This window comes from Urocampus carinirostris, chromosome 19 (assembly GCF_059441175.1).
Source record: "Urocampus carinirostris isolate Australia breed hairy pipefish chromosome 19, RoL_Ucar_1.0, whole genome shotgun sequence".
NCBI classification, from domain to species: domain Eukaryota; kingdom Metazoa; phylum Chordata; class Actinopteri; order Syngnathiformes; family Syngnathidae; genus Urocampus; species Urocampus carinirostris.
In genome coordinates this window covers 2,566,571-2,589,771 of record NC_142367.1, presented here as the reverse complement: position 1 = coordinate 2,589,771, position 23,201 = coordinate 2,566,571, and the positions used below count along the sequence as shown (strand labels likewise).

The 23,201-nt window shown below is 43.0% G+C and overlaps 1 protein-coding gene across 1 annotated transcript; it reads right to left on the bottom strand.

Annotated features, from left to right (window-relative positions):
• Positions 1 to 785: 785 nt before the first annotated feature.
• On the bottom strand, positions 786 to 6,036 carry LOC148346889 (zinc finger protein 503-like). The gene is made up of 2 exons (XM_088323357.1): positions 5,618 to 6,036; positions 786 to 2,856 (listed from the first exon to the last, which is right to left on the bottom strand). Exons 1-2 carry the CDS (start codon positions 5,873 to 5,875, stop codon positions 1,513 to 1,515), a joined length of 1,602 nt encoding a protein of 533 aa, XP_088179483.1. The 5' UTR covers positions 5,876 to 6,036; the 3' UTR covers positions 786 to 1,512.
• Positions 6,037 to 23,201: the final 17,165 nt, after the last annotated feature.

Here is a 23,201-nt window from a genome sequence, read left to right as displayed (position 1 = left end):
CAATTAACCTGAAATGCATGTTTTTTGAATGTCTGAGGAAACCGGAGTGCCAGTAGGAAACCCACGCAAGCACGGGGAGAACATGCTAACTGCGCACAGGAAGGTTTGATCTCATGACTTCAGAACTGTTAACCACTCCTCCACCGTGCTGCCCCTATTCATTACATATAACACTTTAATTAAGAGTCAAAGCAAGGTAATACTGTAGTTCCCTTTTTAAGCACTAAATGTGATCATTTGCAATAGGGCCACTTCAGAAAGTGTTTTATTGCATGATATTTCATATTTTAATGAATAAAAATGATTATAAAAAAAGTATAAACAGCTATTTGAATGTTGGCCAAGAACGCCATGAAAAATATCGTTTTTCTCTAGGTACACAAAAGGAGACAGGCGGGGAAATCCAGGTTAGTTCAATTGTATTACGTATTATCAAAGACCCAATGTGTAATATTTGTCCACTAGATGGCAATGTGTTGTCTGGTACCGGCAAGTGATAAATGGTAAATGGTCTGCATTTATATAGCGCTTTTCAAGTCAATTAAGACCTTCCAAAGCGCTTTACAATGTGCTTCACACTTACCCATTACACACACTCACACACCAATAGCGGCCATGCAGCCATGCAAGGCGCCAACCTGCTTATTGGGGGCAATAGGGATTCAGTGTCTTGCCCAAGGACACTTCGACATATAACACGGAGGAGCCGGGAACCTGCGATCTCTTGATCCCAAGACGAGCGCTCTACCTGAGCTAATGCCGCCCTGCTGCATAGCGTAGCAAACATGGTGGTGACCTAAGTGGGGATTTTACAGTGTTAAAGAAATACAATTTTTTTTGACCTATGTTTTTTCTTTTTTTAAATAACATTGGTTTGTTAGTATTTTTGCCTTGTATTCAAAACAATGTTTATTTCTACGGAATTTTTTTCGTACCACGACGAGGCACTTTTAAACAAATAATTGTATTTCAAATTAAATAAAATCAGGTGGGTGTTTTCACAAATGTTCTCTGTTTGATAAATAGTAGTTAGCATATCCAGCTACAGTGGGAGGCATAGAGTGGTGCTTGGCCTTGATGACATCCATTGAATATATTTAAAACTGCAGGTTATGTTTGATGAGAAACGGCCCTTCTTTCTATTGCTTCTCTGAGCATCACTTCACGGGCCTAATTACATTCATTGTCGGACCTGATCCGTCCTGGGAGCGGTAGTTTGGTGACCCCTAGATTTACGCTTATTATTATTGTTGTTTTATAAGTAATGCCATCATTGGGCCTGGCCTCGAGATAATTTTCAGACTCTTAGGGTTTTACAAAGGTTCTGCATAATTGGGCACAGGTATGTCCAATTATCATACATCTCTTCCCAGTTCAAGCTGCAGTTGGGGCCCTTTGGTGTGTCACACCCAGCACAGACATTAAAAACACTTTGTGGAATGGAAAGGTTGGGGACCACTGTTTTTGAAGTTTTTTTTAATCATTAATTTTGTGTTTGTTGTTGAATTGTTTTTACTGGTACCCTAAAGCTGATGCTGTGGTCAGTCTCTGTCCATATAAAGCGTATGGGGAATAATAAGGTCCGGTGGCCGCGGGTACAGGCACGGGTGCTCCGGGGGCAGGCAGAGGGCTCTTGGAGTACGGGTGATATCGGCTACCCAGTCCGAGTGGGTGATGCGGGCCCCGCAGTGAGAGGGCCCCTGGGCTGGCGGGGCCGTGACAGGCCATAGCCGCAGCCAGCGAAGAAGAGGCCGGGTACCCGGCGAGTAGTTTGTCCGAGCCGGCTGCGAAAGCCGTGTGAGTCCGCAGGTGGCCGAGAAGCTCTTCGGAGCTGGAGAAACGCTTATCGCACGCTCCGTTTGCTGATACCCAGTTACAGACATGCGGAAGCGGGTCGTTCGGAAGCACAAAACCGTACGGGTACAGCGGGTGCCCTCCGAATGACGGTGCAGAGGTAGGCACGCTGTGGAGCGGGTGTGCGGAGTACATAAGCGGGTATCCGGATTTTAGGGTGTCGTGTGCGCAATTGGCCCCAGAAGCTGCCGCCGCCAAATGGCTGGTGCAATGGTAACTCAAGCAGTAGGGGTCCCGACACAAACCGGCAGACATAAGCGAAGGGGGGGACGCCCCGGCTAGCGGGCTCGTCCCAGGTTTGTTGAACTGCACGCTCAGCAGTTGACTGCTTGATTTGGCGTGCTCCAGGCTCAGGAAAGGCTGCGCGTAACTCGTGTAGGCACCTGCTAGCGTCCCAGGGTATGAAATTCCCGCAGGCGACAGGGGGAAAACCGTGTGGCCGACTTTGTAGGGGGAAACCGGCGCCACAAGCCCGGACCCTATCACTGTGACGGAAGGCGATTCCGACACACCAGGTTTTGACCCGGACACGCTCTCCTGTGTGCCTTCTGGGCTTATTCCAGTCGTCCTGTGTCCGCCGTGACATTCCGGCGAAGAAGTGTTTTTACTGCGCTCGCTCGCTTCCTTTTTGTCGTCCTTTTCCGCCACTTTACCGTCCCCTGGCAGGGGTGAGGTTGATGCGCAGGATCTTGGGCTCGCGCTGGGGCTTCCTGTCCTGGGCGTGAACGGAGGGCAGGTGGCGCTCGGCACCCGGAAACTGTTTTTATCCCCGCTCGAGCTCGCCTCCTTCTTGTTGTCCCCGCAGGATGAGGACTTGGCATAGGGCTTGAAGCTCGACTTGTCATCCGCGCCGATGTCGCTGATTTTAAGTGGGGGGGCTTTGCTATCCTTGTCCCCGCCAGACGCCAGAGAGGAAAGCTTGGAGGCGGTGGGGGGGTCTGGCTTGCCGATCTGGGAACACGTTTGGGCCAAAAGCGCCAAGGGGCTCTTCTTGGCGTCCAGCTGTGACAGAGGAAACGTCCCAGTTTAGCACATTCGCAAAAATAGAAAATATTTAGCACTATAAATATGCTGCATTTCCAGCTTCCATGCAAGCCTCACTATTGTTTCTATCTCGTCCGTCATGTTCTACTGGAATTGTCAAACTTATTTGTCAGCAAACTGCGTTCCTTGACAAATACTAAAGGTCGGATATTGGCAGCGATATTTGTAAGTTGAAGGATATCGGTATCTGTATTTTTATATATTTGATGGGCCGATTATTTAGGCTCAGCTAAGCCTCTTTCTCACTGTCTTTCCTCACACCGTTTCGGACGCTATCTACCCCGCACCTTCTGATTGGATAAACGACTGAGGGTGGAGCCACAGAAGCAGGAAGACTAACGTTAAAGCAAAGTAAACACCGGCAGCTCTGCTAACTCCTGAGTCCTAATATTGAGATTTTAAAAGGTCCCTGGTAGAAAAGTGTGTGTGTGTGATTAAGAAATAGTGTAAAAAGTGTAGTTAACTTGTTTTAGGGAAGCACGTTTAGGTGGAGACAAATATACTGTATTTGCTTTTATCATAACATTAGTTCGCTAATCGGGATACCAGATATGAACACCAGTACAAAAAACTCATATGCCTTTGCTAAAATGATAGAAGAAAATAGGACTACTCTATCTTCAGAAGGACAGTAGCTGTATGTATGTATAATTTAGCACCATTTAGATATTTATTTCAATCATATGCAAAAATACATAAAACTGTTAGATCAACTTGCACGTTTTAATATACTTGTAGGTCGAGAAATTAGCATTTATTTTGCATACTAATAGCCTCCCCTAGAGGGAGCTGACATTATTGTCTGCCATCTTGCAGTTATAGGTACCCAAAAAAGAAAAACCTCTCAAAAGAGAGAAAAAGCGGGGCAGTTTGGTCACCGAGAGATTCCGCAGTTCGTATTTTTCCTTGAGCTTTGTAGCACTCGTTTTTAGTTAAACCAGATGACGCAGCGACATCTAATAGCCAAATATTACACATTGCCCCTTTAATGTTTAGTGGTTAAGTGTACATTACTGTTTTTTTTTTTTTTTTCATTTTTCCCACACTATGTCGGCATTTGGTTTTGTTAAGGATGGAATTTTTATTTTGTTTTTGTATGGAAAACTGCTAAAAACTCAATAGACATTTTGGTTTGAATAAAAAATGAGTTGGTGCAGCCCTTGCAAACCATGGATTAATTTATTACTGATTGATAGATTTAGTTTCATATTAATTCTTTATTTTTTTAATCTTATTTTGTTGGCATTAAATAAATAAACAGTTGAATATTTTTTATCGCAGGTATTCTTGTGAAAACCCCGATTCGGCCCAACTTCACCCTGGCCCGAGCTCCAGCGACTCCCAAGTGAAGTAAGTTCGAGACGCTGCTCTGTGTATTTTCCTCACGTGGTTGAAAACTTTCTCACTGTCATGATAAGAGTGAGAAAATCATAGCAATATTCGTAAAAACGAAATAATAGACGTTGTTGTCTGAGACAAAATGGGTGAGACGGGATCGTTTTTTTCAAGTCTAGTTTTATGTTCCCGACCCGTTATATGCCGTACACAATTTTAAATTATCCCAAAACGTATAAAATACGGGGGAAACGTATACACATTGTCACACGCTTTGCAATTTACCCTACGTTTGTGTTAGCTTTTAGGTAACCGGGTTGGTGGCGACCAGTGTCTTAAATCAGCACACAAAAAAACGATAGTACATCAGTAAAAAATGTTTTCAACTCTCGGCTATCTTGTTAGGCTTTCATATATATAAATATACATATAAATCTATTTTGTAGTGGGTGTCTAGTCCCTTTTCCTGACAGTATAGCTTTCAATTTTAACAAATGGTAAAAAAAAAAAACTAAACAAATTAAAAATAACTAAATATTGTTTGGTTGCCTATTACTACGGGGTATTACGACGCATCTGCAATTTTCTTTTCAATGTTAATATTATTAACTATAAAAAGGTCTTTAGTGTTAGGGTTTGATTTCAAGAACAAGGTTAAAAATCATTTTTTGAGCAATACGACTTTAATACAAATATTTAAAAACAAGCACAACGGGTAAACGTCTTTGTGTGAAAGGACTTGCAAGTATTTGCATTTGCAATTTACTTGTTTATTTTGTTCGGTTTAAGTGTGTTGCAACAAACATCACACAATAAACAAATCACCCGAAAAGATACTAGGGACGGACAGGTTGAAGCTTCTTTGCTTCAATCATACAAACAAATGATCATATCTTGGATAATTTTACGATCATTGGTTAATTTATTTAAAAATGATCACATTTTGGAATAACTTTATTTTCAGTCTTTCACAAATCCTGAGATTTTTTTATTTTCCCAACCATCTCCCCCTTACTCGCTAACAACAATATAATGTGTGAAATCTGAGACAAATGGGCATTTTATCGTGAATTAGGAATTTGGATACCAATAGGTTACGAGGGCCTGACGAAAGATTATTTCACATTTTGTTTCTGTTTATTTTTGCAGATATTGAGCACAATCAATACTACAATGCAGTGCTGTAAATTGAAAGGACTCAACCATTTCAAGGCAGTTTTTCCAAAGCTACGTTGTTTAAATGTTTTGGTTTTCCTTGAAAAAATATTTAGCGTTTCCATCCAATTTATAAATCTGGTTCCGTCCTTTTAAATGAGGGTTTGGCTTTGCAAGCACCCAGAAGAGGTCTCTAGTGTACCGACTTCCAGGACCGGGATGCACTCACCTCAATGGGACTGATCGGCGTGGAAGGAAGCGGCTGGAGATACTCAGGGTGCATGATGTGTCCTGCCCGGGCTGTGAGCATTTTCAACAGCTTAATGGGCAAACGGCCGGCTTGGCGCTGAGGGTCTGCCGGAGAGGGGGCGTTGTCGGCGCGATTCCGCTTTGCGTACCGTCTCAGGTTTTCCCCCGATAAGGATAGGCTCTCCCACGCCGGGTTGGTGCTATGTCTTAAAACAGACACCGTGGGCGATGTGATCATGACCCGAAAATCGTGGAAATGTCAGCAAAATTCATGAGTGGGTGATGCGCGCGTATTTCCCAAAGTTTCTTTTCAACGCTGCTTGACGAATAAAAGCAAAAGAGAAAAAGTCTTAATCCCCGTGGATGTGAGTGGACAGTCCGTGGCGGGTCCTGCGCGGTCTCCTTCATGTGACAGTGTGAGGGCAGGTCTAGAGTGCATTCGGATTACTAGGGATGGGTCGTACGCGAACGAAACGACTCACAAGGGCAAGCAATTGGAAGTGAGCGAGAGCCGAAAACCGTCCGCTCCATTCCAAACACTCTCTCTCTTTCTCTTTCTGTCTTCCTCCCTCACTCTATTTTTCTTTTCCCACAGCCTTTTTGCTACTCTCTTTCTTTCTTTCTCACTCTCGCTTTCCCACTATCCTCCCATTTTCTCTTTCTGTCTCTCTCTAACTCTAAATATGTATTTATCTTTCTCTTTCTTTTTATTTCTCTCTTTATTCTCCCTCTCTCTCATTCCTCATTCTCTCTCCTCTTCCCATCTTTTTCTTCTGCCTCTTTCTTTCTTGCGTTCTTTCTCTCTTTTTCTCTCTTTTTATCACAGTCCCTTTCCCTTATTTTTCTCTCTTTTTTTTCATTTTGTCCACTTCCCTCTTTCTCTTTTGCTCTTTCTAGTTATCCCCCCTCTCTCTCTTTCTCTCTCTCGTGTTATCTCTCTGTTCTGCTATTTTACTACATCTCTTGTTCTCCGTTTTACTCTCTCTCATACAATTTCTCTTTCTCTTGCTCTCTCGTTCACTTTTTTGCATTCTCTCTCTCTTTCCTTCCATTTCTCACTATCTCTCCTTTCTCTCTCCCTTTCTCAAATTTTCACTTTCTCCCTATTTCGTTCTCTCTTTCACTCTCTTTTTCTCTTTTTCTGTCTCTCTGTCTGTCTCTCTGTCTGTCTCTTTCTCTCTTTTTCACTCTCTTCCCATCTCCTCCACTCTCTTTTTTTCTTTTTCTGTCTTTCTCCCTCCCCCCCATCTCTCTCTCTTTCTCTCTTTTCACTCTCTTCCCATATTTTTCTCTCTTTCACTATCTTTTTCTCTTTTTCTGTCTCTCTCTCTCTCTCTCTCTCTCACACACTTTTAACTTTTTCACTACGTGTATATACCCATCTATTTCTCTCTTTCACTCTCTTTTTCTCTTTTTCCGCCTCTCTCTCTCCCTCTCTCTCTCTTTCTCAGTCTCTCTCTCTTTTTCACTCTCTTCCCATCTCTTTCTCTCTTACACTGTCTTTCTCCTTTTATCTCTCTCTCTCTTTCCCTCTCTCTCTTTCTCTCCTTTTCACTGTCTTCCCATCTCTTTCTCTCTTTCACTCTATTTTTCTCTTTTTCTGTCGATCTCTCTCTCTCTCTCTCTCTCTCTCTCTCTCTCTCTCTCTCTCTCTCTCTTTGTCACTTTTTTACGTCCCCCCTTTCTCTAGGAAGCTCGTGACTGGTCAGCACGAGTGGTGTCATTTTTGTGTTGTTTGTTTTAGTGTAAACAATATGGAAGTTTAAATGAGGTCAAGGTTCGCTGAATATTGAAAGACTATTATACTATAGTAGCAGAATACATTTTCAAAATGAATTGATTTGGTGCTATGTTTCATCATAAATGAAAATTAATCATAAAAAACTGCAATCATGAACCGTTTAGGAGCCGAAAAAGTTGGCTCTTTTCAGTGAGCCGAGCCTAAAAAGTCGTTTCCTGAAATAGCCGGAATCGCCGTTGCTACGGATTATACAAGGAAGGAGAAGGACGCGCGTAGGAGGCGGTGCGCTAAAAGAAGGCTGGATCACTCCGCCTCCGTTTGTGTTCCCTGTGCGCGCGCATGTGCGCACACTCGTCCAAACGGATCGCAGCCCGCCTGCAAAAGTTGATCCGAGGTGAAAAGAAGAAAGGAAAATGATACGCAGTATCATTGTGAGGGTCTGTTTCAACCTTTCAACAGCCTTTTTTTCACGCGACTCACATCTGGGTGCCCAAGCATGCCCACCCAATCAAAATATGGGGAGATCAATTGTTGCGTGGCACTGGATACAGAAAAGGAACGACGGAGAGTTGGTCTTACCCAGGGGCAATTTTAGGTTCAGCGCTTAAGGAGTGCTGAGCACCCAGAACAGGGCTTGGCAAACTATGGCCCACGGGCCACACGGTTGTTCTTTCAGGCTTGTTCCTACGGCCCGCCTGTCATGATTACCGATGTGAAACACCTGTGCCCTCTCAATTGGTGCCAACCGCTGCTGATTGGCTCCCTGTCACTATTTAAACCCTGTCAGTTCCCTGTTGTCAGTCTGTCTGCAAACTCCGCTTTTACAAGGCAAGCCTTTTTTTCGACCCTGACTCCCGCCTGTCCTGTTTTTGCTCCCGTTTGTCTCCGGCGACGACCACGTCTGTTCTCCCGTCCCGGCTTACAATCTCTTTTTGTGCCCCGAATACGTCCACTCTCCCGTTCTGGCTTACGACTAGCTTCCGACCCCGACCACGCCTTGCTCTCCCAGTCCCAGCTACCGATCCGTTTTTTCCGTCCCTGACACCCCCATCGCTTGCTACGGAAGATTCACTTCCGTGTTCGGAGCACAATCCGAGTACCAGAGTGACCTGCTTCCCTCTCCCATCGAACACCGGATCGTGGGCGCAGCCCTTTCTCTTTCTTCCAATAAAACTTGAGAAACGTAATGCAATTGGGTCCTGTTTCCGTTCTGGTTCTGACACCGCCAGATAAAAATTGTCAAAATATAATGAATGTATATATATATATATATATATATATATATATATATATATACATTCATTATATTTTGCCCTTTCAGTCTGGTTTCCGCCCCCGCCACAGCACAGAGACTGCCCTAATCCGTGTTGTAAATGATCTCCTCATAGCATCTGACTCCGGTCTAGTCTCCATCCTCATCCTCCTAGACTTGAGCGCCGCCTTCGACACAATCTCTCACCCTATCCTTCTCAATAGACTCTCCTCCATTGGTCTCACCCATACTCCCCTCAGTTGGTTCCATTCCTACCTCACTGGCCGCACTCAGTTTGTCCAGCTGAAATCCTTCACCTCAAAGCCCTCCCTAGTCACCACAGGTGTACCCCAGGGGTCTGTCTTAGGTCCTCTTCTCTTCATTGTCTACCTCTTGCCTCTTGGTCATATCCTCCGCAAATTTAATATCCACTTTCACTGCTTTGCTGATGACACCCAACTCTACCTCTCCTGCAAACCAAACTCCATACTCCCACCTCCCTCCCTCACCTCTTGCCTTTCCGAACTCAAAACATGGTTCACAACAAACTTTCTTAAATCAAATTCCAATAAAACAGAATTCCTCCTTCTTGGCACCAAATCCACTTTATCCAAAGTAAACAATTTATCTCTCAACATTGACAGCTCCTTAGTGTCCCCCTTCCCCCAGGTCAAGAGTCTGGGTGTCATCCTGGATAGCATGCTTACCTTCCACTCACATATCAACACCATAACCCGCACTGCTTATTTCCACCTCCCAATATTACCAGACTCCGCCCTTTCCTCACCCCCCGCACCACTGCTATTCTCGTCCACAGTCTTGTCACATCCCGCCTTGACTACTGCAATGCTCTCCTCTTCGGCCTTCCTCAAAAGTCTCTCCATAAAATTCAGCTGGTTCAAAACGCCTCTGCTCGCATCATCACAAAAACATCTTCCCAGCAGCACACTTTTGTGGAGCCATGGAGGTATGCTATTTCTATGTGTAGTTGGAACTGAGCTGAGGACTTACAAGGTTAGCGTTTTTGGACACCTTTATGCCATAACTATATCTCTGCATATAATAATTGAGACCCTTTTTCACTGACTTTTGAGATAAGTTTGCAAAAAAAGGAAGAAATGATACAGCTATGCCATCAGGAATAGAGACTAAAAAGTCGCTGGATGTTGTTGGTTCAGCTGTCATATTTGCTCTTCATTCAGAAGATGCTCCACAAAAAAGCACCTACTTAATGTTTTGAAGTTAGAGCAACCGTCAAGTAATCCAGCGGTTCTCAAGCTTTAAGTAGTCTACTGTCCCTCATCACATCTCATTCCCACATAAAGCTAATCCCATATTGATAAGACAAAGAGTCATTTTTAAGGGAGCGCGTATGAGTCATTAGGAAATATCCTGCGGCTTGGAAGACACAGTCTCCCGCCCGTCCGTCCCCCATCCGCCTGCATGACGTGTCGTCACGTCCTTTCTGCTCTTGATGCAGCCTGGCATCTGTCACTTCCCCGTCCTACTTGCCAGTTATCTGTCAGCCATCCACATTTCTTCTCCTCAGTCACATTCAGGTCAGCACCAAGTGCAAAATAAAAAGTCGAAAGGGAAGTGTCTCCGCTGGAACATTCTGTCATCTCAGCCTCTCTAATTGTCTTGGAAATGACTTTAATGAAAAACAAACATAGGTCCAATGTCAAGAAAATGTTTACTGCTACATTTAGTACTATTGCGTTCTTGAAAAAAAGTGAGCTTTTCTTTTTACTTTGCAAGAAATAAGTCCGAGAACATGGTTCTCAGACGGAAGGGTGGCATGCTCTTTCCTGATCAGGCATGAGATCCTGCCCCAAGTGGAGGAGTTCAAGTATTTCCGGCTTTTATTCACAGGTAAAGATAGAATGAAACGGGAGATCGCCAGACGGATCTGCGCAGCGGCTTCTTATATGAGGACCCTGTGCCTGTCCGTCTTGGTGAAGCAGGAGCAGGGCCAAAAGGCAAAGCTCTCGATTTACCTGTTGATCAACATTCCTAACCTCAATTTATATCCTGAACTGTGCGTCATGACTAAAAACCAAGATCCCGGATAACAAGCGGGCTGAAATGAGTTTACTCTGCAGGGTTGCTGGGTTCTCTCTTAGAGATAGGGTGAGAAGCTTTGTCATCCGGTAGGGACTCAGTGTAGAGAGAATCCACGTGAGATGGCTCAGGCATCATAAATGGATGCATTTCTCGGGAGGTGTGCCGGCACGACTCAGGATACGCTGGAGAGATTACATCTCTAGGCTGACCTGGGAACGCCTCAAGATCCCGTAGGATGAGCTGGATGAAGTAGCTGGGAATAGGGAGGTCTCTGCTTTCCTGCTGAGGCTGCTGCCCCCGCCACCCGGCCCCGAAAAAAGCTTAAATATAGTGGATGCATAATGGATAGATGGATTTATGAAGAAATGGAAACAGGTTGATCAAATTATTAGCAAGCACAGGTGTATATAAAACACACTAAAACGTGTTTATTGATCCTGTATATAGTTCTAATTGAGGTTGTTTCAAGGACAACTTTAAATTTCAACATCTTGCAAGATGGTCTAAGGATATTAGATTCACACTGCAAACAGCCTAGCACAGAAGAGAAAAAAAACACAGTTGCAAGTCCAAGATGTGCCGTGGGAACGAGGAAAGTTCTTCTACTGTCATCCTTGTGTGTGTTAGTGTACACAAGTTGACAGTGAATGAACCAAAAATCATCCAAAAATAAATAAGAAAATTATAAAAAGTTTTGATGAGAACAGGGTTGTTTTGAGAGGAGTCTTCTCATATTTGATGGGCAGTGGTGTTTTTGGCCGCCCTTACAAGAAGAAACAGAAATGAGCCAACAACATGTGAAGACCACAATGTCCCTTTAAAATGTTTCTGGATAACTGGGCAGAGGTGTGTGATAATTGGACACACCTGTGCCTTGTATGAACCCTGACTGGGGCCCTCTTGTGGTAGGAGGTGTGTCAGGCCCTAACATATTGATTGTGGTTTGTTAGAAGTGAAAATAATGTAACAAGTTCAGAGTGTTTCCTGCCCACTGCCCGAAAATAGCTGGGATGGGCTCCAGCACCCCCATGACCCTACTGAGGATAAATGGTGTACATAACGGACGTATTATTATTATAACTATAATTATTGCTATTACTATTAAAGTCTTTATTGTCATTGATATTAACATCGTGAAAATGGTTTGCATCAAGATTAGACATGGCATTACGATAAACACTTAATAAAGATTGCCAGAGTTAATTGTCAAAAATAACTCCAAGGTACTGCTTGGAGACGGTCCTGAATTGTAATGGTTGTGTGATGAAAAAATGTGCATTTTGACAATTGTGCAACGAAAAGTAATGCAATAACATTGAGCAGCTGCATAATTCCCAAATCAGTCGCAAGATAAGTATACATTTTTCATAGTTTTGAGCGCTTAGGGTGATAATGGCCCTGGGTAAGCAATTGTCTCTGAGCTAATTACTTTGTTTTAAGGAACCTGTAGTGCCTACCAGAGGCTATCACAAGGGTATCCAAACTTTTCAGAAAGCGGGTCAAGCCGAAAATGTGCAAGGGCAGACGTTTCAGCCCAGCATTCTTTAAATAGTCTTTAAAAAATTCACCCTCGGTGAACTTACGGGGTCTCATGAAGAAGCGCTGCTGTGCCATTCAAACAGCTTCACCTTTTCACAGCGTTTCCAGTTATATATTTGTAGTCAGCATGTTTCGTCTGGAAGTGCCTCTTGAGATTATATTCTTTGAAAAAAGCCTCAGTCTCTTGGCAAATTAGGCAGATACAGTTGTTTCGGAGTTCATAAAAAAAGAAAAAAAAACAGTGGAACCCTTACCTACAGATGCCTCTACATACGAAAGTTTTAGGTTACGAAGAACCCGAACCGGAAAATATTTCCTCTGGTTACGAAGATTCCCGTTAGGTACGAAGTAAAAAAATACAGTACAGTATGCACTGCTAATTTAAAGACTAGGCATAGGAGGGTTAACGACAAGACGCAGCCATCATACTATCAGCCCAAATTCAAGACATTTTAGCAAAATTCCATGAAGTCTTGGAATTTGTCGAAAGAAATCACTCTGAAAAAGTGTTGAAAAGTTGTTCTATGGCTACGACTGCCTCGCACATTTTCGACGGACTGTCAAAAGTCGGCAAAAGCAGATGTCATTGGACAGTTTTTCAATTAACGTGAGGCAAAAAGGTAAATTAATAATTTTATTATTTCCTTTATTTTTGTTTTTTTACATTACATTATGTCCCTCCCATTTTATGTTTATTGTGCAGTACTAAAATTTTAACACGTATTTGTTTTATGTTCTGATGCTCTTTTATGATTTATTTACCAAATATCATACTGTGCTTTTCCGGGGCTTGGAACGGAATAGTGCATTTACATACAAAATGGGTCTCTACTTACGAAATGTTCAGGTGATGAAGCTACTCATAGAACGAATTCAATTCGTGAGTCGAGGTACCAGTGAATTATTATTTTATGACAGAGGTCGCGGGCCAGTATATTTTTTATCATAACTGGCCCCCGGGCAAGACTTTGAATATGACTGGGCTAGCAGGTCAAAGAGGTTGTGGCCACGTAGACAGAGACAGAGAAACAGAGGCCCAAAAGTGGTGAACAACTTTTTTCAAGCTAATAAAGCTAAGTGATTTGTTTCTGGCCTAAATTACAGGGAGTGCAGAATTATTAGGCAAATGAGTATTTTGACCACATCATCCTCTTTATGCATGTTGTCTTACTCCAAGCTGTATAGGCTCGAAAGCCTACTACCAATTAAGCATATCAGGTGATGTGCATCTCTGTAATGAGAAGGGGTGTGGTCTAATGACATCAACACCCTATATCAGGTGTGCATAATTATTAGGCAACTTCCTTTCCTTTGGCAAAATGGGTCAGAAGAGGGACTTGACAGGCTCTGAAAAGTCAAAAATAGTGAGATATCTTGCAGAGGGATGCAGCACTCTTAAAATTGCCAAGCTTCTGAAGCGTGATCATCGAACAATCAAGCGTTACATTCAAAATAGTCAACAGGGTCGCAAGAAGCGTGTAGAAAAACCAAGGCGCAAAATAACTGCCCGTGAACTGAGAAAAGTCAAGCGTACAGCTGCCAAGATGCCACTTGCCACCAGTTTTGCCATATTTCAGAGCTGCAACATCACTGGAGTGCCCAAAAGCACAAGGTGTGCAATACTCAGAGACATGGCCAAGGTAAGAAAGGCTGAAAAACGACCACCACTGAACAAGACACACAAGCTGAAACGTCAAGACTGGGCCAAGAAAAATCTCAAGACGGATTTTTCTAAGGTTTTATGGACTGATGAAATGAGAGTGAGTCTTGATGGGCCAGATGGATGGGCCCGTGGCTGGATCGGTAAAGGGCAGAGAGCTCCAGTCTGCCTCAGACGCCAGCAAGGTGGAGGTGGGGTACTGGTATGGGCTGGTATCATCAAAGATGAGCTTGTGGGGCCTTTTCGGGTTGAGGATGGACTCAAGCTCAACTCCCAGTCCTACTGCCAGTTTCTGGAAGACACCTTCTTCAAGCAGTGGTACAGGAAGAAGTCCGCATCCTTCAAGAAAAACATGATTTTCATGCAGGACAACGCTCCATCACACGCATCCAAGTACTCCACAGCGTGGCTGGCAAGAAAGGGTCTAAAAGAAGAAAAACTAATGACATGGCCTCCTTGTTCACCTGATCTGAACCCCATAGAGAACCTGTGGTCCCTCATCAAATGTGAGATTTACAAGGAGGGAAAACAGTACACCTCTCTGAACAGTGTCTGGGACGCTGTGGTTGCTGCTGCACGCAATGTTGATCGTGAACAGATCAAAGCACTGACAGAATCCATGGATGGCAGGCTTTTGAGTGTCCTTGCAAAGAAAGGTGGCTATATTGGTCACTGATTTGTTTTTGTTTTGTTTTTGAATGTCAGAAATTTATATTTGTGAATGTTGAGCTGTTATATTGGTTTCCCTGATGAAAATAAATAATTGAAATGGGTATACATTTGTTTTTTGTTAAGTTGCCTAATAATTATGCACAGTAATAGTCACCTGCACACACAGATATCCTCCTAAAATAGCTAAAACTAAAAAAGCCCCACTCCAACTTCCAAAATATTCAGCTTTGATATTAATGAGACTTTTGGGTTCATTAAGAACATGGTTGTTGTTCAATAATAAAATTAATCCTCAAAAATACAACTTGCCTAATAATTCTGCACTCCCTGTAAAGGCGTCACATTGCATCCCAAATGTTTACAACGCAAAAAGTATTTTATTAAAATTTCTTGTGGTTGTCATCAATCACAAAATCTTCCATTACCCAACCCATCCCCCCTCCCTTCGAAATACACCCACTTATCTTATTACTCAATAGCCTATAAATGTCTTGCTGATCAGGCAAAAGTTAAACAGATGCAAGTGTTTTTTGATTGATAACGGCGCTGCTGTTTTCGGCAACGGGCTGTCAGCCGCTGACACGGTTGCTTGACTTATTAGGACAGGGAAGGGTGACCATAAATTCCCTGCCGTCAGCCAAAAACTCTTTTATTGTGCCCCTGATGGATGGGCCGGCAAGGCGAACACCAAATTCCCCTGCTCAGTCCTTAAATGGCTGCACATTTTTCCACTGCCCCTGCCGTTCCCCTCTGTCGTCGTAATTCATTACTTTTAAACAGAGAGCCTGAAATCTCCCGCTTGTATTTCACCGAAGCGGGACACGTTTATGTACGGACTGTAGCTCGCTTGCCAACACGGCAGCTTCAAAGTCAGATGTCAGCTAAGTCATTGAGTCTTGGCAAGCTTTCAAAGCTAGAGCAATTTGGACATACTTGGCAGTCGTAACCCCACTAAAGCTTCCTGGGTTTTGTTTTAGGTTTTTCTTGTGGTTCCTTGTCGCCCGCCTCGAGACTGGGAGGTTGTGGTTCAAGCCTCGGCCGAGTCATACCTAAGACTTAAACACTGGTACCCGTTGCCTCCCTGCTTGGCGTTCAGCATTAGGGGTTGGAATTGGGGGGGGTTTGGTCACCTAATGACTCCCAACACCTAAGTTGGGTTGAGCGAGGGGGCTGGGAATCCCCTCCTCTGAATCAATCTCCCAAAAAAGAGTCAGAAATGACTCTAGCCACCTCCCACTAGGGGGATATGGCTGTGGTATTTATATAATCCTTGTTCCGCTGCCAGAATGTACGCAATGTCCTATAAGTTTACGCCAATGCTTTTCAAACCGAGTACCGGATGGAGAACCGTGTTTTCACAACCATAAGGTGCAGACAAAAGTCTCAGATTTTCTTTAAATTGTGCTGCGCGCCCTATCGTGCAGTGTGTGATGTAAAGAGGCGGATGTAGCTAAGGGCACTATAGGGTGGCTAAAGGATGAGGTGTGGGGGTCACCTCTAAAGGGTAAAATGTGGGCGTATATATAAGGCTAGGTTACCACTCCAGAGCTTAGAGCTCAATTCCGATTTTTGGGTTAAATCTGATGTTTTTGTGAGTTCGTTCACACTTCAAGCTAAATGCGACATGTATGCGACCTGCTCTCCTGTGTGAACGCGACAAGTGTCTTGCTTGTGCAGGAAAGGACATGTGACCCCACTCGCAATCCGTCCATTGTTTGTGGAATTACTCATGGATGCTAACACCATAGCGTATCTAGCTATTTGAAAGTTATTGTGCTACCGGAGGCTGAACAAAGTCGCCCCCCCCAATATTGATTAAATCCAAAACCTCACTTTCCCTCCATTTAATGCTTTTCGACCACTATGGTGTAATGACTTTTATGCTACACGGTAGAACATGGGCCCTGAGAGAATTAAAAATGAATGAATCAGTGGTTCACAAGTGGAGGAAGCTGAAAAACGAACTCCAACAAGTTTTTAATCTGTGTTTACTTTGTAATAAATACTTAAAAAATCCTTTACCGAACCCAGTTTTGCTCCCGCTATATTTTAGAAATAAGCTTGTCTGTGTTGTTGTAAGGCGGCCGCAGGAGAGGGCACCCACGCCCTATCGTGCAGTGCACCCTGTGTATGTGTTAAATACAGAAATAGAACCAGCTACGGAGACTGCACCTTTTAACACAGTGCGCCCTATGGTCTTGAAAATGCGGAACATCCAAAATGATTCCCACTTCCCAGCGTCACCATCAAGTCAGTGATGTAAATGGGTTTGAGACACTCTGAAGGACTTACTGTTAAGTTTTGGAAGATTATGGACGCATGTGGGGTAAGCAGTAACTGGGGGCAAGGGTGCTTGAAAGGAGGGATTAATAGCAAAATGAGGTAACAAAATGAGGGTTCACAAAAAAGTGAAATGTCTAAGCCAAACCAACCCTAACAAAGTCGAAAATCAAAAACAAATACCAAAACTGGAAATGGAAAATGGAAGGAAGCCAGAAAACAAACAAACTTGATGTGGTGGTGGAAACAAAATGAATGAAATTAAAACTATGCTGACAATGGCAGACAAAATGAAAAATGACAATGACCCGACCAAGTGTAATGTTCAAAATGTCCCTTTTAAAGGGTTATGAAAAACCGGCCACAGGTACGTTTTAATAGGACACACCTCTGCCCAGTTTAACCCCCGGTTTGGGCCCTCTAAAGGTCGGAGGTATGTCGAACCCTAAAACCTACAGCTCGTATTACTGACCTTTTTGGGGCTAAATAATACTTTTTTGTTACTTACAGACATGAAAATCTCTCACCTTTAGAAAAAAAATTGAGCGTTTTGAAGTCAAAAAGGGTGACCCATGTAAATTGTTTTGATCCGAAGAGAAAATGTTTTGAGTGTGTCATGATGACCGATGTGATGCACCTGTGCCCGCTCCTTTGGCGCCAACTGCCTCGGACTCTGATTGGCACCCTGTCACTATTAAAACCCACGTCTATCGGTCACCTGTTGTCAGTCCCTCTGCAAACCTCAGATTACTCTAGGCAAGGTTTTTTCGACCCTGACTCACACCTGTTTTTGCTCCCATCTGTTCGACCCGTTTTTTGATCTTGACCACGTCTGCTCCCCTCTCCTGGCTTTCGTCTCGTTTCCGATCCCGACCACAATTTTGCTCTCCTGCCCCGGCTAATGACCCGTTTTTTCCGGTTCCCGACACCGCCATCGCTTGCCACGGAAGTCCCACTTCTGCGTTCAGAGCGACTTGCCTCCTGACCCCAGCGATCACCGGATCGTGGGTGCAACCCTTTCATTTCTTCCAATAAAACTGAGAAAAATGTAACGCAAGTGTGTCCTGTCTCTGTTCTGGTCCTGACAGAGTGGGGTATTGTGAGATTTCCCAGAGTGCAGAAGTACTATATGAAAAAGAGCTCTACAGTGGAAACCACCCTTTGGTGTATCTTACGATGTATGGCTCGGACTTTGAAGGTAATTAAATCAATACAATGTACATTTTATGTTGGTATTGTATTCATAGTTGGCAATAAATGATCTGAATCATAGCCGCATGTATTCAATAACGTTTGTCACTTCTAGATTTTAATATGAACTGAGTAAAAGTAATTCAAAATTGTATGCCAATTTTTAATTAAAAAAATGGTGGTGCGCATTATACACAAATAAATTATATTTACTCTACATCCTTCTCACCTTTTCAATCTCTGACCCATTTGAAGTGCTGCCAGTGTGATATGCAGAAATAACAAATATTTAATACAAGCAAATATGCTAACATTGTCAAGACCAGAACGGAAACAGGACCCAATTGCGTTAAGTTTCTCACAAGTTTTATTGAAGGAAGAGAAAGGGTTGCGCCCACGATCCTGCGATTGCTGGACCCGGGAAGCAGGTCGCTCTGAAGGCGGAAGTGGATCATCCGTGGCGAGCGATAGCGGTGTCGTGAACGGAAAACTCAGGTCAGTAGCCGGGACAGGAGAGCAAAAAACCTGGTCTGGGTCGTAAGCGAGTCGTAAGCCAGGAAAGGAGAATACATGTGGTCGGGGACAAAGAGAGGTCAAAAGCCGGGACGGTAGAGTAAACGTGGTCAAGATCAAAAACGGGTCGAAGCCGGGGGACAGACGGGAGCAAAAAAAAACGGGACCGGTGGGAGTCAGGGTCGAAAAAGACTTGCCTCGTGTTTACTGAGGTTCGCCGAAGGACTGACAAAAGGGGACAGATAGGAGTGAGTTTAAATAGGGACAGGGAGCAGGGAGTCCGAGGCAGTTGGCACCAAAGGAGTGGGCACAGGTAAGTCCCATCGGTAATCATGACAAATATGTTGTTACTATGTTAAAACTATGTTATTATCATTAGTAGTGGGGATTATTTAGGCTTAGTATACTACTGAAATCTTTCTCAAAAAAGGCATTGAGCCTTCACATATATCATTAATAGGCTACTTCTAAAAAGTTGTATTCGGAGGTATTATTAAAAGGGTGTCTGTAATTTTTATAATTGCTGATGTCTTTGTCTGGCAGAAATCATCATTTCAGCCTCTGTCAAGCTCCTTTTGTTGCTCGTGCAGGTATATAGATAGATAGATAGATAGATAGATAGATAGATAGATAGATAGATAGATAGATAGATAGATAGATAGATAGATAGATAGATAGATAGATAGATAGATAGATAGATAGATAGATAGATAGATAGATAGATAGATAGATAGATAGATAGATAGATAGATAGATAGATAGATAGATAGATAGATAGATAGATAGATAGATAGATAGATAGATAGATAGATAGACAGACAGACAGACAGACAGATAGATAGATAGATAGATAGATAGATAGATAGATAGATAGATAGATAGATAGATAGATAGATAGATAGATAGATAGATAGATAGATAGATAGATAGATAGATAGATAGATAGATAGATAGATAGATAGATAGATAGATAGATACTTTATTCATCCCCGCAGGGAAATTCACATTTCCAGCAGCATCCCTGCGCTGAGAACAATACAATAATAAAGCAAAAAGAATACAATATACAAATACCCAATGTGACGTGCTAATACCCACTGTAGCGTGTTATATAGAGTATCTAGATAGTGCTACACAGAATACACGTTGCAATAAAATACGGTAATATGCAATGTAGGGGGTGTGGTTTAATGTGGGCCTTTACTCCTCCGGGTGGAGTTAAAGAGCCTCATGGCATGAGGAAGAAAAGATCTCTTCAGTCTATCCGTGGTACAAGACAGTGACAGCAGTCTGTCGCTGATGCTGCTCTTCTGTCTGGATATAATGCTGTGTGGTGGATGTGATGAATTGTCCATGATTGACCGCAGCATTTTCAGTGCCCGTCTCTCAGCTACTGTTGTCAGGCTTTCCTCGCCAGTTTATAGAGACGAGAGGCATCCTTCTTCATGACGCTGCCTCCCCAACACGCTGCCGCATAGAAGAGGGCGCTTGCCACAACTGTCTCATAGAATATTTTCAGGAGCTTTTTGCAGATGTTGAAGGAGGCCAGCCTTCTGAGGAAGTAAAGTCGGCTTTGACCTTTCCTACATAGAGCTTTTGTGTTGGCAGTCCAGTCCATTTTGTTGTCCAGCTGCACACCCAGGTATTTGTAGGTCTGGACAAATTCTACATTCTGTAACCCTGTGCTTTTGGATTATTTTCTGTCACACCCCACCTGGAATGGAAAGAAGAAATCCTCGTCAAGTTAACGCTATGCACTACGTAGAGGCCGAATACAAAAAAAAAAATCTGCCAACGAGGGTGTCAGGGCGAAGTGGAGGTGTATTTCCAAATACAAAAAAACCCTCCCCGAGGTCAAACGGGCCCATGCTCTACATATGTAACCCTACATATGTTTCACCATTCACCGTCTGTGTTTCCATGGGCATTTTCAGTGTCTTAAACTCATGACAAAAAGTTACTGGACACCAGGGCAGACAACTCTGAACAGTTGCCTGCCTAGCCCTAAAGTTGCCTGCCCCATTTTTCACAACTTGAAACACAATGAGACGACTAATCGCAAAAAAAAAAACAGTTTTTACAAAGTACTAAGGATTGATAATCAGAATATATAACAGAACAACACTTTGAAATTAAGTTTATTATAAATCTACTAATCACATTCATTGCATGTATATGGCATCACTGTTTTCCATTTGCCATCAGTATGTACCTGTATTCATTCATCTTCATTCGTGCAATGTTTGCGTTGCCTCATCTGCAACAAGCCACGTGAACTCCTCTTCCACGATGCTTTTAATGTACGTTTACGTCATAAATTTAGTTTATGCTTCTTTTGAATATTTCTTCTGGGGCTGAGGTTTTGGCTTGATTCATAACCACTTCTCTATTTTTCTTGAGTTCTCTGTGAGTCCACTTTGGAAAATGATATGCAATTGCACGACCTTATCGCGATTGGGAATGTCTGGAAGCACGAAGTTATTCGATGCAGACTGATTGGCTGCCGAGTATGCAAATTGCCAAACGAACCGAAATTCCGAAATTTCCAAACCGAACGAAGATTTCGAAATCGGAATAAAGCAAATGTTTGCTTTAAAAAAAAAAAAAAAAAAAAAAAATATATATATATATATATATATATATATATATATATATATATATATATATTTTTTTTTTTTTTTTTTCTTGACGTAAAAGACGCACGCCTTCAGACGTTATTTCAGACACTGGCATTTAGTTGAGTGAGGTCTGGTTGAAGCAACTCGATTAAGTCGGTGTACATAGCTTTTCTCCAAATTTGTGACTAGACCCCCCACCATAAGTGCCATTCCAAATTCCGACTTCGCACTTTTCTGCAGATTCAGATTCTCCATTTGGGCCCCTGCGCTTTGGAATACTCTGCCCTCTGAGATTTGACCTGCAACCTAAGTGGAACTGTTAGGACAACTTTATACTCTATAGTATATGAATGACCTCTATATCATGGTGACAGTCTATGTTTATTGTTTGTTGATTCCCTTCCAACATCCATTTTGGCCTCGTCATTTTGGAAAGGGGGATCACCCTATGTACCCTCGCTCTCAAGGTTTCATTTTCCTCATGCTGAGATTTTGAGTTTTCCCTTGCCCACATGTAGGTTTTAGATCAGGGGATGGTGAAGCTATAGTCTGTAGTCTGTAATAGTCTGTAGTCTACACAGCCCTCTGAGACTTTTTTTGATATAAGGACTAGACAAATAGGGAAGACTTGACTTCACTTGACACAACATGCTGCTCAGGTGTTTTTTTTGGTGTTGGCATTGACCTCCAATTTAGAGCACCAACCAAATGAAAAACTCAATTAAGCCATGGCCGACCAGTAAAACTTCCTTCCCTGCAGCGACGTAAAAATTCTTGCAGCAAGGTAGCAACATACCTATTGAACGTGACAGGTAAAAAGGAAAACGGCGCACGGTAGGCACTATTGTTTCATACTGCTCTCGCGCCCACGCCAGCTTCTCAAAATGGCCAGAAAATGCATCATCCAGGCAGATGACGTGATTACTCCTGTTTAATTGATTCGCCTTGCGCCAAGGCCTGTCACATTAATAATGGTTAAGTACAGCCCCAGTGTGTCGCCCGCAGTGGCGCGTCTACGGGGAAATTAACAGCCTTAACTAACTGCCGACTGCCAGGAAAGAAATGCCTTTTGTACTCACAAGCGGTGTTCCACCACTTCTGCTCTCTATCTTACATGTTGTGTGGTACTGAGGTACCCTGACTTATTTGTGCTCTAACTTCATTTTTTTTGTTTACTCTACAGTGCCGACATTGCATTAGGATGTCCGAATGAAGTAAACATTTCCAGTTTAGGTACTGAAATACCATCAAATTTGGGCAAGGAAAGCAACAGTTGCTGTTGCACTTTCAAATATTTAAATGTCCAATCTTCAAAATTGGATCATTAGCATGGAGCTGCTGTTTGTCACAGCTTCTTCCTTCCTTCCTTCCTTCCTTCCTTCCTTCCTTCCTTCCTTCCTTCCTTCCTTCCTTCCTTCCTTCCTTCCTTCCTTCCTTCCTTCCTTCCTTCCTTCCTTCCTTCCTTCCTTCCTTCCTTCCTTCCTTCCTTCCTTCCTCCCTTCCTTCTTCTTCCACCTTTGCCTTAAATTTTACACACAAGTATAGGAATACAAAAACCTAGACAGAAAATACTTTCGTATAGAGACCAAGCTTAGGCATTTGGGAAATGGCACAAAACTTGATGGAAAAAATTGTGGGTAGTTAGTTAACCACGAACATGCTGCTCTAACAACTCTTCTCAGTTCTGTGTTTCTCTACCCAAAAACCTCTGCAACAATTTGACCTTTTCATCTCAGTAGCTTTCAATCTATCTTTATTATACACTGATCTCATTATGATCTTGCGTGCTGAGGCAAAGAGCTGACAAGTAAATGGTGTTGAGTGAATAAGATCCAGATTAGCGCCAACTTCACAGGGCTCTTTGACAGCCTGCAGGAGACACGTAATCGCTGGATATTTCCGACACTGAATGACAGTTTGAAATTGCTCCCATCACCTCGATAGCTGAGCTAATGCACCTTGAATGCGATGTGTCTTTAAAGTGCTTGGAATTAGACTGCCGAGTAGTTAAGTCGTCCTTCAAGCAAATATGAC

Bases quoted from the DNA above. Each gene is read 5' to 3' on its own strand.
- LOC148346889 (XM_088323357.1), bottom strand. From the start codon at position 5,875: ATGATCACATCGCCCACGGTGTCTGTTTTAAGACATAGCACCAACCCG. The intron at 2,857-5,617 runs GTGAGTGCATCC...CCTCTGTCACAG, and splicing joins CGCCGATCAGTCCCATTGAG to CTGGACGCCAAGAAGAGCCC.